This window comes from Gopherus evgoodei, chromosome 1 (assembly GCF_007399415.2).
Source record: "Gopherus evgoodei ecotype Sinaloan lineage chromosome 1, rGopEvg1_v1.p, whole genome shotgun sequence".
Classification (NCBI taxonomy): domain Eukaryota; kingdom Metazoa; phylum Chordata; order Testudines; family Testudinidae; genus Gopherus; species Gopherus evgoodei.
In genome coordinates this window covers 278,262,150-278,278,333 of record NC_044322.1, presented here as the reverse complement: position 1 = coordinate 278,278,333, position 16,184 = coordinate 278,262,150, and the positions used below count along the sequence as shown (strand labels likewise).

At 39.8% G+C, this 16,184-nt stretch overlaps 1 protein-coding gene across 4 annotated transcripts in view; it reads left to right on the top strand.

Moving 5' to 3' along the window:
• SCYL2 (SCY1 like pseudokinase 2) overlaps nucleotides 1-16,184 on the top strand; it is a 61,334-nt gene that overhangs the window by 3,095 nt on the left and 42,055 nt on the right. For all 4 annotated transcript variants that reach the window (XM_030548457.1, XM_030548456.1, XM_030548455.1 and 1 more), the window contains exon 2: nucleotides 2,012-2,216. In XM_030548457.1, the coding sequence (XP_030404317.1) occupies nucleotides 2,040-2,216 (177 nt within the window). In that variant the 5' untranslated portion in view covers nucleotides 2,012-2,039. The remainder of the gene's footprint in view (nucleotides 1-2,011; nucleotides 2,217-16,184) is intronic.

The window sequence follows — 16,184 nt, the reverse complement described above, 5'->3', positions numbered from 1 at the left end:
TGATCTATGGGGCATGGTGTTTTTCTGTTTTTATCAGGTAGGCAACTACTTTTCCTTAGGTTGGGGAATTTAGTTATAAGAAATCAGTCTTTATCTTGGCTGACACAACTACGATTTGTATAGCATCTTACCTTTACTCAATACACAGGGTGTATATATATATTTTATAATAAGTAAATTTATCTATCTTATTTTCACTAACCCTTCCAACAGAGCATGAATACTTGACAGTTTAATACATAATTACTCTGAAATAATTGTCTACCTCATTCCTTGGTCTCTCTATTCCTGTTCAGTAGCTGGTTGAACAGGAAATTTCTGCTTTGTTGGCATGGTTCCATATCATGAAGTTCAGTTGCTTCAGATGAAATGTATTTACCAATACTTAACTCTTCATATCTAAGTAATTAAGGCCCTGGTCCTGCAAATGCTTATACACATGCCTAACTTCATGCATGTGGATAGTCTCATTGAAGCCACAGGGGACACTCAGGAACTTAAAGCTAAATGTTTATAGGACTGGAACCTAAGTAGGCAACCCCCTTCCTTTCTACAACATGTTTTCTCCAACCAGCACAAGTGAGGTGAAGTATTCAGCAGAAACTGAAAAATTGAAAGGGATTACAAATATAACAATATATTTTAACAATAAATATATTTAGCAATACATTTATAAGAATTTTATAGAGCGTATTGTCACCCAGATGTGTGTGTGGGTGGTTTTTTTTGTTGTGTTTTTCCCACAGTACCCTCACGCACAATTCTAACCTCTGAAAACAAATTACTTAAACTCACTTACATTTCATTTCAATCATCTGCAGGTAACTTGCATGAAACAGCTAAAAATTTCAATGTAATCCTAGTTAGATATTGTGTCCCCCGCTTATTTCTGTCATTTGTTTTCCATAATTTTGAAAACATCAGCTGTATCACCCCCAAAATATTCCCTCTCCCATTTGGAAAGCACAGTGGTACTCTTTAGAATGGTGGGTGAAATGACACTCTGAATTCATGTAAATATGTCTTAAATGTCAAAGAAGATAGTAGGAACTAAATATACTAAACTACCTCATGAGGCAAGTTAGCCAGAACATAATGACTTAGTTATTGTAAGAATAATATTGTGGTGACCTAGGTATGTGACCATTAAGGAGACTGGATGGTGGAGAAATGAGTATTCCTTCATACCCTCTCTTTGAGATAATGTTGGAAGCTGTCTTAATTTAGAGTTTGTTTTTGGGTGTTTTATGTATATTAACTGTTACTAGCAATTAATTTCTCCTTGTGTTCCATCTTTACCTCATTTCTTACTGCGGGTGGGGAACAAGACGTGTATGTTTCTTTCCCTGTTTCAGTATACGTTTCTTGTCCTATTCCGCCAATAGCCCACCCAGCAGCAGAAAGATATTCATATTAAAGGTCTGAGCTGCTGGACGGTAGTGTTTTCTTGGCAGCTCTGGCAGCAGCAGTTTGTAATTAACTACCCCAGTTAAGTGAGAAAATTATAGTACAGTAATATAGTACAGGTGAAAATGAACTTCATTGGAAACCAGACTCTTGCATCTCTTAAATTGAATAACCATGTAGAAGCACTAATTCTAAAGCAAAGCATAGAAAAAGCAGTTTCTCCACTTTTCCTGCAGCAGCTGATGAACTCATTAACAAATCAGGACAGAAAGGGTTAGTAACATCAGCAGTTTTTTCAGGCAAAACACTGAATTTTCAGCGTGGGTTTTGGCAGGTACAGTGAGAGAGCGAGGACTCACTTTTAAAATGTCTTCAATGTAAATATACTTTTATACTGTTGTTTTTTTGAGATCTTAGGCAGGTTTACTCTTTTGAGCAAAACAGTAAAACTTTACTCTTCCCTTTTAAAATATAGATTTCCCATAACTGGCTTTATGCTCTGTGTTTTTAATAATATGAACTAATGTAAACTAACCATTTTCAGTACCTTCCATTAACAGAAATGGAAAGAATTGTGATTTTTTTTTTCCCTTCATGTTTGTAGGCTAACGTGATAACATATAGTTGGGACAATGGAGTCCATGCTGAATAAGTTGAAAAGTACCGTTACAAAGGTAACAGCTGATGTCACCAGTGCAGTCATGGGAAATCCTGTTACCAGGGAATTTGATGTTGGCCGACATATTGCCAGTGGTGGCAATGGGCTTGCTTGGAAGATCTTTAATGGAACTAAAAAGTCAACAAAACAGGTGAGATCTCCGGTGAAGACATGTGGTTACATTAAAATCATACTTGAGGAATGATAACAATTGCATCTTTTGTTAGGAAAGGTTTAGAAGAACATTTTGTTCGGTAAACCATTGCTAGCATTACAATTTGTGAAGTCAAACGAAGACAGAAAAGGTATCCAAATGTGTTAATTGATTTAAGGTTCCCGCTGCTCATTTAATCACAACAGACTGGCACAGTTTAGTTTCTGGGTCAATAGATACGCAGAAATTGAGCAGTAAGAAATGTTAGGCATGAGGTATGTTGACCAAATGTATGTGGGGGATGGCCTCATGCTAACTACCTTCACCATGCCTGTTTCAGGTCATTGCTGTTAACCCCTCATTCCTGTAAACACTATATTCACTCAGAGGCAGCAGGTTTGTATAATTTTTGGTGGTGCCCGGAATGGGTCCAAGTCTCTCCACACCCCCACAGCTGCCTTGTAAGCCAATATATATATTTTTAAATAATGTAAAAATGGACTGGAAACAGTGCTTAATAGATGGGATAACTGTTCTGTTTCTTTAAATTGCAATGGATGCGGCTGTGGGGGCATGGGGAAAGGCAGTATGGGTATGGCTGTGGGGGCATGAGCTATGGCACCATGGATATCTCTCACTTGGTTAATAAGCCACTCCAGACAGGGAATTAAGCTTAGGTGCATTTTTCAAGTCTTGATTGGGTCTTCTCACAGTAGAGTCTGTGTGATTTGGCTCCACACGTGGTAAAGCAAACCCCTGACTAGTGTTTCTGCAAACTATTTTGTCACTGATAAGGCTAAAAGTACACTTGCAGTTCCATGTTACAAGGAGTTAGCATTTTATTGCGTGATGATTAGTTGTATTTGACTAGCAGTGACATGATTATCATTAGTCCATATTTTGGCCAGTCATCATGTCAGCATCAGTCTGATGCTGCAAAACAAAACTAATCAATGTGGTAAGTATTTTGTCTGTGAAAGGGCTTTCAACAATTATTTTCATATAAGAATAATTTCTTGAAGGATTTCTTTTTCCAGATGTTTGTGAGGAGTTATACTCTTTGGTAGACTCCTTCTGAACATTGCTAAGATATACAGCTAATTGCAAGATATATTGTGGTTATTATATTGCATGTTATCTGTTCATTAGTAATTTATTTTATTCCTTTGTTCTGCCAGTCCACCCTTCTGGAAACTTGTGAGTGGCTGTTTGTCATCTGTGCCAGTGACATCACTAACTTCCCCAAAATGATACATGAGTGTCCTATTTCAAATAGCTCCAGTTTTTTTGTTAGCAGTATCAGCATTCCTTTCTTTCTATCACAAATAGATATTCAGTATTCAAATATAGATTCTTTGGCCATCTGGCTACAGATTCACTTTGCAGCATTTTACATAGTTTAAAACCCTTTGCACAGAACTCATGATTTTTCATATGGGAGAAGCAGAACTGATTGTAAGTCTCTTGTTCTCTGGGTAAGTGGAAGTAAGGTATGTTGTGGAAGTGGATGAGATAGGATTATGCTTTGAACTGTGTTGACCTACCTCAGCTCTCAGTTTGTCAGTGGGAGTTCGTCTCTAAACACTCAGCACTCTTGAAAATCTCATCATTGCCGTCTGGAAGGTGAATGCTTTTAGAAATGGTATTGTGGCACTCTAAGTGGAGGAAACTTGTTACAGCCCTGCTGGATCTGCTGTCTGTCCTGGTTTACAAGGATGTTTATATTCTAATATTTTATCAGGTTTTTGCTTGCTTGCTGTCTGGTTTACACAAATAAATATGCGCGATAATATATATATATGCGTGTATGAATATTTGTGTATATGTATTATGAATCGTCCTATGTAGCACATGCACGCGTGCACACATACATATGTAAAAATGATTTAGGCCCCACCATTTTGATTGTTGTTGTTCAGCCCATCTTGAAATTTGTTGTTTACTTACTCCATATTGCCTTCAACATCTTTTTATATATACAATTTTTTCTTTTCCTGGCCTAAGGAAGCACTAGTTCCCTCCCTCCCATCTTCTTAAAATGCAGTCAGGAAGGCACAGATAGGGATGGTGGCACTTGAGAGAACTTTCTTACCAAACCACCTCCTCTATCTCAAGGGTTAGCAAAATGTGTAAGGAGATGATCACTAAGGCACTAGAATCCCTGCTACACTTGGTTTCTGTTCCTCATTCAGAGAATCCGTTAACTCTCACAATCTTGTTGGAATCAAAATTTATTTATTGATTTATTTAACTAGTCAAGTGAGGAAGGGAGATTAGTTTCAGAATAATCAGTTGAATGAGGCTATTACTAAAACAACCTGGAAGGAAATGTAATTTAAAAAAGACTCCTACTTTAAAAAAGACTTGTGAAAGAATGGGAGGATGGGGCATCTCTTTTGGAAAAAGAACAGATGACTATTGGAATACTAACCTGTGTCTTAAGTAGAGAATTCTCTTTAACTGAGGTTCCAGAAAATCTTAGTAGTGCATCATGTAGTCAAATGCTGGGTACGTGTTCAGTGAATGGAATGATTTGCCAAATTATATCTTTTACACTCCCCAAAAAAGTACATTGGTTAAAAGAATATTATTAAAGTTGCAAAGTCAAGCATTTTAAAGTTAGGAAGTGCCAGAATTAAGGTTGCCTGTACAACTGAAATCTGATCACTGTGTGCATATGCGTTGTGATACGTTCTTTAATTCCATTATGGCATACTATATTTTCCTCACAGGACCGCTGCCTCATTCAATATGATGGACAGTTCAGATTTAATGAGTAGATTATCTATCTATCAATCAAAAAAACATTTTTCTCCTCATTGTTCAATGTGTGGCCCTGCCCCTTATTCACTGCATGCTATTCAAGCCTTTCTCTGAAGACAGAAATATTAATTTCCTCATAGACTTCTTTGGCACACATCCCTATCATAGCTGAGTGCTTCATAAAGAGTAAGGAGGTTATTTTCACAACACCCCTCTGAGATGAGGCTGTATAATTATCGCCATTTACAGATGGAGAACTGAAGCACAGTGAGATTAAGGTGAAAAGTATCCACTAGTTTTGGGCACCCGATTTGAGGCACCTAGAATCTGAGTTTTTTTGTCCAGGAGGCTGAAAAATTGACCCTGGGTGGGGACACTGAGGTTGTGGTCCCCCATGAGAGACCTCAAATACTGGGAACAGGCACTAGGGAAAAGCATCTAAATCCTAGTCGACATACCAGATACGAGGTGGGGCTCTTGCTAGCCCCCAATTTAACTTTTAGAACAGTTAGTTCTCTCAACCCAGCTATCCTACTGCCTGATTCCCAGGTTTCCCATGAGACCAGTCCCACTTATGACTGCATTGAAGTTTTGCAGCAGGAAACTAAACCTCGCCCTGACCTCTCGGACCTGCCCTGACCTAACCCAGATATTGAGGGCTACGTTGACGGGTCCAGTTATGTGGTAAATGGCCAGCGGTTTACTGGAGTGGCAGTAGTAGTTAAGGGTGAAGGAATATACAAGTTTAAACTCAGTCCTAATTTGTCTACCCAAGCGGCGGAGTTAGTGGCTCTTAATGAGGCTCTCCGATTGGGGACCGGGAAAACTCTTAACTTATATACTGACAGTCGTTATGCCTACATGGTGGTGCATGCTCACGGGACTCTGTAGAGGGAAAGAAGGTTCATTACAGCCTCAGGCCAAAAGATTGCACACAGGAGCCTCATCAAAACACTTCTTGAGGCCCTGATGCTTCCCCTCCCGGTCGCTGTAATACATGTGCGTGCCCATGGGAGGGCCCCAGAGGCCGAACAGCGTAGGTATAATCAATTGGCTGAGGAGGCCGCACGAGAAGGGGCCTCTGTCATAAACAGATAGCTAAGGGTTAATGTTCTTTTACCTGGAAAGGAGTAACCTGAAACACCTGACCAGAGGACCAATCAGGAAACAAGACTTTTTCAAATCTGGGTGGAGGGAAGTTTGTGTGTGAGTCCTTTTGTTTTTGTCTTGTGTCTGACCCTCTCGGCTATGAGAGTGATTTTTCTATCTCCAGCTTTCTAATCTTCTGTTTCCAAGTTGTAAGTACAAAAATAGTAAGGCAATAAGGTTTATATTGTATTCTTTTGTATTTACATGTGTATAGTTGCTGGAATGTGTTAAATTGTATTCATTTTGGATAAGGCTGTTTATTCATTTTTTTCTTTTAAGCAATTGACCCTGTATTTGTCACCTTAATACAGAGAGACCATTTTTATGTCCTTTTCTTTCTTTTTTATATAAAGCCTTCTTTTTAAGACTTGTTGGAGTTTTTTCTTTAGTGGGGACTCCAGGGAATTGAGTCTGCAGCTCACCAGGGTATTGGTGGGAGGAAGAAGTCAGGGGGAAAATCTCTTTGTGTTAGATTTACTAAGCCTGACTTTGCATACCCTCTGGGTGAGGGGGGAAGAGAGATTAGCTCTCGGTACTTGTGTTTTCCAGGACTGGAAATAGGGAGGGTGGAGTCCCTCTGTTTAGATTCACGGAGCTTGCTTCTATATATCTCTCCAGGAACCCAGGGAGGGAACACCTGGAGGGGAGGACGGGGAGCGGAAATGGTTTATTCCCCTTTGTTGTGAGACTCAAGGAATCTGAGTCTGGGGGTCCCCCAGGGAAGGTTTTGAGGAGACCACAGTGCGCCAGGTACTGTATAGATTCCTGGCTGGTGGCAGCTTTACCAGGTCCAAGCTGGTAACTAAGCTTGGAGGTTTTCATGCTAACTCCCATATTTTGGACGCTAAGGTCCAGATCTGGGAAAAATGTTATGACAGCCTCATGGCTCCTCTTGGTTCAAGATTCAGAAGCTAAAACCCCTTCTCCCCAATACACAGCTGAGGAAGTATGCCACGCGCAGGCTGCAGGGGCCCGGTAGGTTTCCTCTGGGTGGTGGAAATTGCCTGGGGGAGAGATTTTTGTCCCTCGACCAGTACTTCAGGAAATTCTCCGGCTCTTACATAGAGAGGGACATATGGGGTTGGGAGCAATGGTTGATTTGGCCACCCGGTCCCTTAAGGGGCTGGGTATGCACATGGAAGCCCAGAGAATTGTTAGTAATTGTCCTGTTTGTCAATGAACCAACCAAAAGGGGTATGGCCCTCCTGCCCCAATGGGAGGTGGGCCATGGGCCATCTTCCCTTTCCAAAGGTAGTAAGTTGACTTTGCAGAAATGCCCCCCTGCAGGGGCTATAAATACCTACTCGTATTTGTGGATCAGCTTACTGGATGGGTGGAGTGTTACCCCACCCGGCATTGTCAGGCCCAGGCTGTCACCAAGGCTTTGTTACATGAAATACTTCCTCTGTTCCATCTCCCTGAGGTAATTGAGTCTGATCAGGGAAGCCACTTTACCTCACAAGTGGTTCAACAGGTTTCTCAGGCCCTCGGTATACAATGGAAATTGCATACACTCTGGAGGCCACAAAGCTCGGGTCAGGTAGAAAGAATGAATAGAACTCTCAAAGATAACCTCACTAAAATATGCACAGAATCTCATTTGAAATGGCTTGATGCTCTGCCACTCGCGCTTACCCGCATTCGAAGGGCCCTGCGTAAGGGTCTTAAACTTTCACCCTTTGAACTGGTCTTTGGGTTTCCCCCCCGAATACTTATCCCGGAGTTCCGGAAGGATGTAAAGTGGGAAATGGGGAATGACTCCTTATGGAAACAGGTTTCCGGGCTGCAATCTGTTTTGTTACAGCTGCCTCGATATGTGGTGCCCTTCCAGGCCCTTCCCTTGGATCAGCCCGTGCATCAGTTCCAGATCGGTGACCAAGTCCTTGTCAAGAAGTGGAAGCGTGACCCCCTCACACCATGGTGAGACGGCCCCCACACTGTTTCGCTCATCAGCCAAGCTGCAGTTAAAATTCTTGGAAGTGACAAATGGACACACCATACTCGGGTGAAACAGTTCGTGAACCCTAACTTGGAGGCCGAGTCAGCAGAAGAGGACATCAGCCCTCTGTCCACCCTGGCTCCGGAAGCCCGGGGTGGCACAGGTGAAGACTCCACCTGGGAATATCAAGGACTAGACGGACTAAAAGGGCTGTTTAAGAAAAAGAGATAATGAAATTATCATTAATACTTTTGCTTATGTACTCCCATTACGGTTATGGCTGGGAAAATAGTTTTTTACAGCTGGGGGAGACAATAGCGAGTTCCTTTAATTTTAGTAACTGTTGGGTGTGTGGAGGCCCAGGAGAATTGAATGAGTGGCCCTGTGTGGCCCAACCAGTGCAACCCAAATGGTGGGTTAGTAACTTAAGTATAGTGCACGATGGAACAGGAATGTGGACTGAGAATAGTAGTCCTTGGCTACTCTATTCTTCCGGAATAGGCATCTTTTGCCTTAATCGAACAAGGCGGGAGGGAGTGTACATAGGGGAGAGCAAGTGTGACTGGACTCTATCCCTAGGATTTGATTGCTATGATCCCAACTGTAACCCGTACGACTGTTCTAAATATCAAGGGCGATGGAACTACACCCATGTGAGACTTACTAATAATAGCTGGGTAAGATGTTCCTACCGACAACATACGGGTGAAGGTTGTAAGGCGGTAGGACGGGATGGGTTCTTTGATGCCCTCTTTTAAGTTGCCAGCGAGACAATACCACTAGCAAGGACCACGTGGTATGGTGGTATCAATGGGCATGGCAGCACCATAATGGAACCCGGACCCATTTTAAACAATTTTGGTCCAGTACCAATAGGCCAGAATGGGGCTGTAATTGTGCTTGGAAGACAGGAGCTGGGGCATGGAAATGTAATTACTGCGATTCTGACGGCTCACTGTCAGCCTTAATGGGGGGGCCCTTAGGGACAGGTAATCACTTGTACTATGAACAGCCATCGGACCCCAAAACCTGGGATGGCTGCTTTGCTAATGGGACTTGGGCCCTGAAAGGCCATTATTGGATCTGTGGGCCCTATGCTTATCAAAGATTGCCTCCAAATTGGTCTGGAGTATGTTACGTTGGATATATTAGACCCTTGTTCTTTTTATTACCCCAAATACAGGGAAATAAATTGGGAATTAAAGTATATGATGATTTAATTAGAGAAAGGCGGTTCGTTGACTCTACCTTGGCCACTGGAAGCTCTCAAACATGGGGAGCTCAGGAGTGGCCCCCTGAAAGAATTATAAAACATTATGGCCCGGCCACCTGGAACCCAAATGAATTAATATCAGGGGCCAGGGAGCCTATTTACAACCTAAATCGGATAATTAGGTTACAGGCTGTTTTGGAAGTATTAACTAACTAAACAGCTGCGGCTCTTGATCTTTTGGCCGATCAATCAACTCAGATGAGAAATGCGATTTATCAACACCATATGGTCCTCGATTATTTGCTGGCAGAAGAAGGAGGAGTCTGTGCAAAATTAAATGAGTCTAATTGCTGTTTACAAATAAACGATAATGGAAAGGTGGTAAAACAGCTAACAAAAGAAATGAGAAAGTTAGCCCATGTCCCAGTCCAAACATGGGCTGGGTGGAATACACACTGGTTTACTTCCTGGTTACCGCAACTAGGATGTCTCCGAAAAGGTTTCCTCCTCTTTGTACTCTTTATTACAACCCTATTAACTCTAACTTGCTTTGCTCCCTGTTTAGTTGCGCTAATCAGACGAATGACTAACCAAGTTGTATATCAACAAATGATGGCACTATACCGGCCGGTGAAAACTGAAGATTGGGGGCTGTAGAGCTCTCAAAATGCTTTTAAGGGGGGAGCACCTGTTAGAGCAAAGGTCAACTATTTGCTTATCATCCCAACTGCTCCCCACACGCATGTAGCTGCTTTCCATGTACACGTACACAAGATACCCGGTTCAGGAGGTCAAACAGATGCATCCGGATTACCCCTAGAAGGGAATTCAAAGAATGCATAGGCTAGCAGAATTTACACACGCTAAGCTGTTTGTTCCCGGGTATAAAAAGCCTGCTCTGCGCTTGTAAGGTGTGCCTCTTCCTCTGGCATAGGTCGAGGGGAGCACCCGCTCAGCTGACTGACAAATAAAGATTTTGGTATCCGTCTTCTAGTCTTCCGTGCCTCCTTAGGGTAATTGAGTAGCTCCAGGGGGAAACGAGCCCGTTTGGCTAACACACTCTCGGCATTTATCCACCAGTCTCTTTGTCCCAGTCTACTTGCCGAGCCAGTTGAAATTCCTCTCAGTAGGGTTATAGTCTCAATCTACCATCTCCATCCCCTCGCCCACTTCTCCCCCCCCATCCCAGTCTACTCAGTAGGTCCTGCTCTTGTAATCTCTGCATTTGAATCAAGCAGCTTCCTCCTCCAAACTGCCTGAGACCAGGAGGGGAATCCTTAAGAGCACAGGAGAGAGAGGCTTTCTGCTCTCAGTTCTGGTGCCTGTGCCTGGACCTGAACTAGGACCCAGCAGGGCCTGCAGCAGCCCAAAGCCACAACTGCAGGGAGAATCTTGTATTCTTACCTAGGTTATTGGTGCATTTGCCACATAATCCTACATTTTCTTTTCTTTCTTTCAAAATATTTTCAGTTCACCTATGGGCTTACTAATATGTCTGTGTGAAGAGAAGTGTTTTCTAGAGGCCTGTGGTTTGGCAAAATATTTTTGCCTAACATTTCCTCTTCTCTGCTAGAATATTTGGGGGCTGACTTTGCTTGAGTCATTGTGCCAATGTTGATACGTTATGTCTTCAAAAATCAATTTCCATTATGAAATGTAAAGAACTCTGGACAAAGAGTGCTTCATTTTTAAATAGCTAATAAAAACAAATATAGCACTTTAATGTGCATCCAGACATAAACAAAGCTGTGCTCATGTGCAGTCTGCAATTAATGTGGTTATATACCACTTTGTGTAATGAAGGGGTTTGCTTTCAATTTGCATTTTAATCTAAATGCCATAAAGTTCAGGTTTTTTATCTGCATGAATCTTTAAAATATTCACAATTGCCTTTGCCTCCATGCTATGGTAGAAACAACAGTTGCAGATCTAAAACTGTAATAGTTTTATTATTGTAAAGAAACTTCCTTATTGGTTTAGGAGAGAACTCCTTTGTATGTGCGTTTTGGTTTTTTATGTCCCTGTAAAGTCCTATAAAGATAAATGTTTTCTATAGCATTTCAGCAAAGAAATTATGTAAAACTGCAACAAGTATTGATTTATTCTGGCAATCAGAGAATACCCAAAATATTATGGACAATTCCTTCTTTACCTTTTAAAACACATTTGTTGTTACTACTTCCAAGTATTAATGCTCAGATAATGTTAAAGGCATCATTAAACAGGCAAAAAAAGAAACCAGAAATGCTGTACTGGTTCGTGTAGAGATCCAGGTGTCAGTCACTAGTCACTTTATATATGTTCACACTTGGCTGTGTGCTGGAAAATGGCACACATCTATTTTATTGTATTTACTTATATTTAAAAATATTGGGTAAAAATCAACATAAAAGAAAAAACAAATGTTTAACACTAGTATTTACAATTTGTTAAAGTGAAGTCCTCAACAAACACTTTGAACAATTTTCAAGACAATTACTTGTCAAATTTCAGTGAAATCTTCCAGAAGAAGAGTATCTGGCGTAGAAGCTGAATTTTTATGAAGCAGTTATACAGCAGCCAAAAAAAAAATTTCAGAATTTATTATTTTAATGTGTTGGACTGAGTTTTTCTATTTACTGCTTGTATACTGCTTGTCTCTTAAAAATTAAGTCATCATGCAACTACTCGAGGAGATTTAACGTGAAATGACCCTTATCAAATATTTGGCAACTACATTAAAGCCTTTCTGTGGGGACTTAAAACATATCCATCTTATATGGTATGTTGTTTTTGTCTTTGCTTCATCACTTCTAGACTGTAGGCTGCTTTATAACGTTTCCTAATATGGTTATAAAAATAAAAGACAGATTTCCAGTTTTGCTTGACAGTAAATTCTTTTTCTCTGAAGGCTCTCTGGTAAAAGCTGGTCATCTTTCTGGATTATCATCCCTTTAGTTGGTTTATTTTGTCTCCTTTCTTTAAATATCTTTTCCCAAGCACCTAAACCTTCTCTCAAATGGCTTGCTTTCTAGATTAGACAGACATTTTAGTTATTTGAATGACGGGCCTGGAATATGTATCTGAACTCCTTGGAAACTTCTGAAGCAATTTGTTTTCCCCACTCTGACCTCTTATTTGTTGCTGGTTGGAAAGAAGATTGGCATTGCTTTTTAACTCTGCCATAATCACTGAAAGTTTTTGTGAATTACAGAATTTTATATTAAAGAGAAGAGTCTTCTTTTAAGGGATGCATCCATCTGTGTCATGGTGTCTATTATTTAGACATATACTTGACATAACTTGAATTTCTTGTTGCTTATATTTTCTCATTTAATTTTTAATAATCAATTGAAGTCTTCCATTCACCTTTGCTCAATGCAGAAATTCTTATAACAGAAAGAGAAAGTAATAAACAAAGAATTGTATTTCTATTTGGGGCCTAGGCTGACCATTAAATAAAATTCAGTTTATAATTTCTTTTGTGACTAGCTGGTGTTATCTCAGTGTCTGACCAAATTTCAGTGAAGTCTGTTATATTTTGCTTACCTACATGTTTATCTAATTTTATAACTGGATAAAATATACCATTCACTTCCTATCCCTAAACTATTGTATAGCAATCATGGTGCTTTTCCAATGGTTACTGCATGTTGGAAGTGGATGAAATTGTCTCTGAATGTGTATAGGATATAATCCTTTAAGTTAGGCCTTTACAAATATATAAGATGATAGGCACCTGTTTGTTTTTAACTTTTCATTTTGAGTCTGTGAAAAGGACTATATGAATAACTTGCTATTATAATTCCAGATCTACTAGCCGCCCACATATCCTTGCCCTTCTCATCACTTATACATTGTGTTCTTCTTAATACAACCTGTCCATATTTCATTTTTACATACAGATAGAGTTATAGTGTGACACATACAACTGAAAAAAACAACCCCTAAGTTCTGAGCTCAATTAGACTGGACAGTTGCTGGCTAACTGAACCTGTGCTGTGTGATGATTGAAGGTGAGAGGGCTCTATAAGTCAGCATCTCTGTGTATCTCTGTTCTCATTGATACATCTTGAAGTAAAATAACTACTGTATTTTATATAACAAATTCCCATAGAGTTTAAAACTTCATCTGAGTAGCCTATTATAAAAATGCAATAAATAAAATAAAATCCACCGTTACACATTTTTTCCTGTGTAACACTCCCTCCCTCCACTTCCCTGGGAAATGTCTCAAGTACCTCCAGACGTATGCATACCGCAGTTTGGGAACCCCTGATTTAGAGGAATGTCTTGTACTGCTTTTGCGAAGGGGTTAATTGCTTTGATCAGCTATGAGAAACTCAAGTGTTTTTGATCTTCATTGTGAATGACACTGAGCTATTGAACTGTATTCCAGAAAAGAACACAGTTGTTTTCTGTCCCTTTGCTTTATGAGGCTAAAAGATGAGAGGCAGTCAGAAAGTAACTAAGGTCTTTTCTACAGATCTGTAATTCTTAGCAGATGTGTGCAAACTCTTCTGGTGGTATCTGCAGTTTAGGCAGAGCTTGGGGGTGTGTACTGCTCCTTCTGACAGTGATTAGAATCTTGTAAGCTCTATGTACACTGCAGTTTCTGCTGTCGATACTGTAGGTAGATCTTGTGTGTGTTAGGGAATTACAGGTATGAAAAATCCTAGTGCAAACACAAAATAACTAATGAAAAAGGAAGTTTTAGGCAAATTTGACTGGTACCATAGTATTGATTTACTATATTATATAAGGCCTCTGCTATGTAAAAATTGAAGGCGGCAAACAATGTGTGAATTACTTTAAAAGCTTTAAATCCTGAGCCGTTTGTGGCACTGAAGGCTGTTTTCTAATGAGGGATATCTTTCATGGTTGAGTGGAAGTAAACTGAAAGGAGATTTAGTCAGAAAAACAATTATACTGTAGCAGATGAGAAGTGGCTAGCATACAAAGATTTGCAGTTAACAAGGATATTCTTGAATTTCTTTTAGTATTAAAAGAAATAAGACTTCATGGTTTCAGTGGGACTACTTGGAGTCCATAATGTTAAACCCCTATGTAAGCCTTTGCAAGATGTTACTCTCAGTTTTGTAAATAAATATAGCACTATTTTTGTCTTTTAGCTTGACTAACTTTTTTCATAAGAACTTTTCATGAAGAGAAGAAACTGTTATGGGATCAAACAACTGTTTCAATTTTCTTTAGAAAGAACTATATATATATAGTGCATTTTCTTGTTTAATGGTAATGGTTTCCAGGCACTCATAATGGCAGATTGTTGAGATTAATTTACTAGATATCTCAAAGAATCATGCTGGATGGAAGAGGAAGATGCAAAAGTCTATCTCATCTTAAATAACCAACACTGTATGCTCTTTCGCCTAATGGATTGCTTGAAATAATCTGAACAATGGATGCACCTAAAATGTTCATGCTTGTTTTAGAGATATTAGTAATTCTAGTAGTATTTCCCATTTTAAGTATAGGACATATTGCTTGAACTGTAATATCACGAAAACTCAGATTAGTTGTGTGCCCACTGCAGTTCCTTGGAATAAAGTTGACCCTTCTGGAGGGCGGGAGGGGCAACATAAGTCTTTACTGCAGTATTTAAATACGCATAAACTGTTTTTAGTTTGATTTGGTTTTTTTGATGCCTCAGACCTGGGGTGGGTTCATTATAAATAACTTCCATATGGACAAATAAAATGTAATATTTATTCACATAACTTACTGCAAAGGTCATTTTGCTGCTTTTGCTTTGTCTATATATGTAGTGAAAATTGTTATTAGCATTGTGCTGTTTGCGTGTGTGACTTCCTGCTGCATAGCAGGCTGACATGCTGAATATGCATATTCATTAAAATAGCACTTATGCCCAAATTTACACCAACAGTTGCCTCCTTGTCTTGTCTTTGGGCTGAAACCTAGCATTTTGGATACAAATTAATATTGGTAAATAATATGAATTCTAGCTTTATATTAGTTTATATTTTATGAACATATTTCCTTCTGTACAAGGAATAGAAATTCAGTTAATGAATTTTTATTTTATTTGGACATTGGGAGTCAGGAAGCAAAGGCTCAAGGTTAAGTAACCCCCTCACCTTTTAATTGCTGAATACATCACAACTGGAAGCAAGGTCCAGGCCACCTGATCACACTATCTCTGGAACTTTTTTTGTGTTTTCTTCTTATTTCCCCTTAATATTCTTAGCAAAAATCCTTATTTATCAGACTCCTTAATTTTTGTTGAATACGACCTATCAAATTAGGTAATCCTCCCCCAGATTAATTTTTAAGAGACAGCAAAATATTTTGAAATCAGTAGAATTTGCATTGTCTCTTCTGAGTAATTTTTTAAAAAAGAATTGAGGGGGAAAAAAAACACTGAGGAAAATATTGTTTAGGGAAAAAATTTATTCTTTCCATTCTCTACCATGTGCTCAAGAAAAAATAAAAATGTATATTATAAAGCATCATTCCAATGAATAGAATATAGAATATCAGGGTTGGAAGGGACCTCTGGAGGTCATCTAGTCACCCCCCCTGCTCAAAGCAAGACCAATCCCCAGACAGATTTTTACCCCAGTTTCCTAAATGGCCCCCCTCAAGAATTGAACTCACAGCCCTGGGTTTAGATAAATAAGTGTATTCTCAAACTATTTAAATTACCAATACCTGAGCTGATTTTGAGGTGCTGAGTATCCAAAACTCCCATTTATTTAAAATCAGGCCAGTTGCTGTCTTCAGATGTGCTGCTTAGTAATTGCATAAGTAATGCTGGTACCATTAACCATAGGTGCAGAGTTTCTAATCTGCTAGGGGGTGCTCCCCCAGGCCCTGCCCCCATTCCAACCCTTCCCCCACCCAGCTTCTATCCACCCCTGCCCTGCCCCCACCATACCTCTTC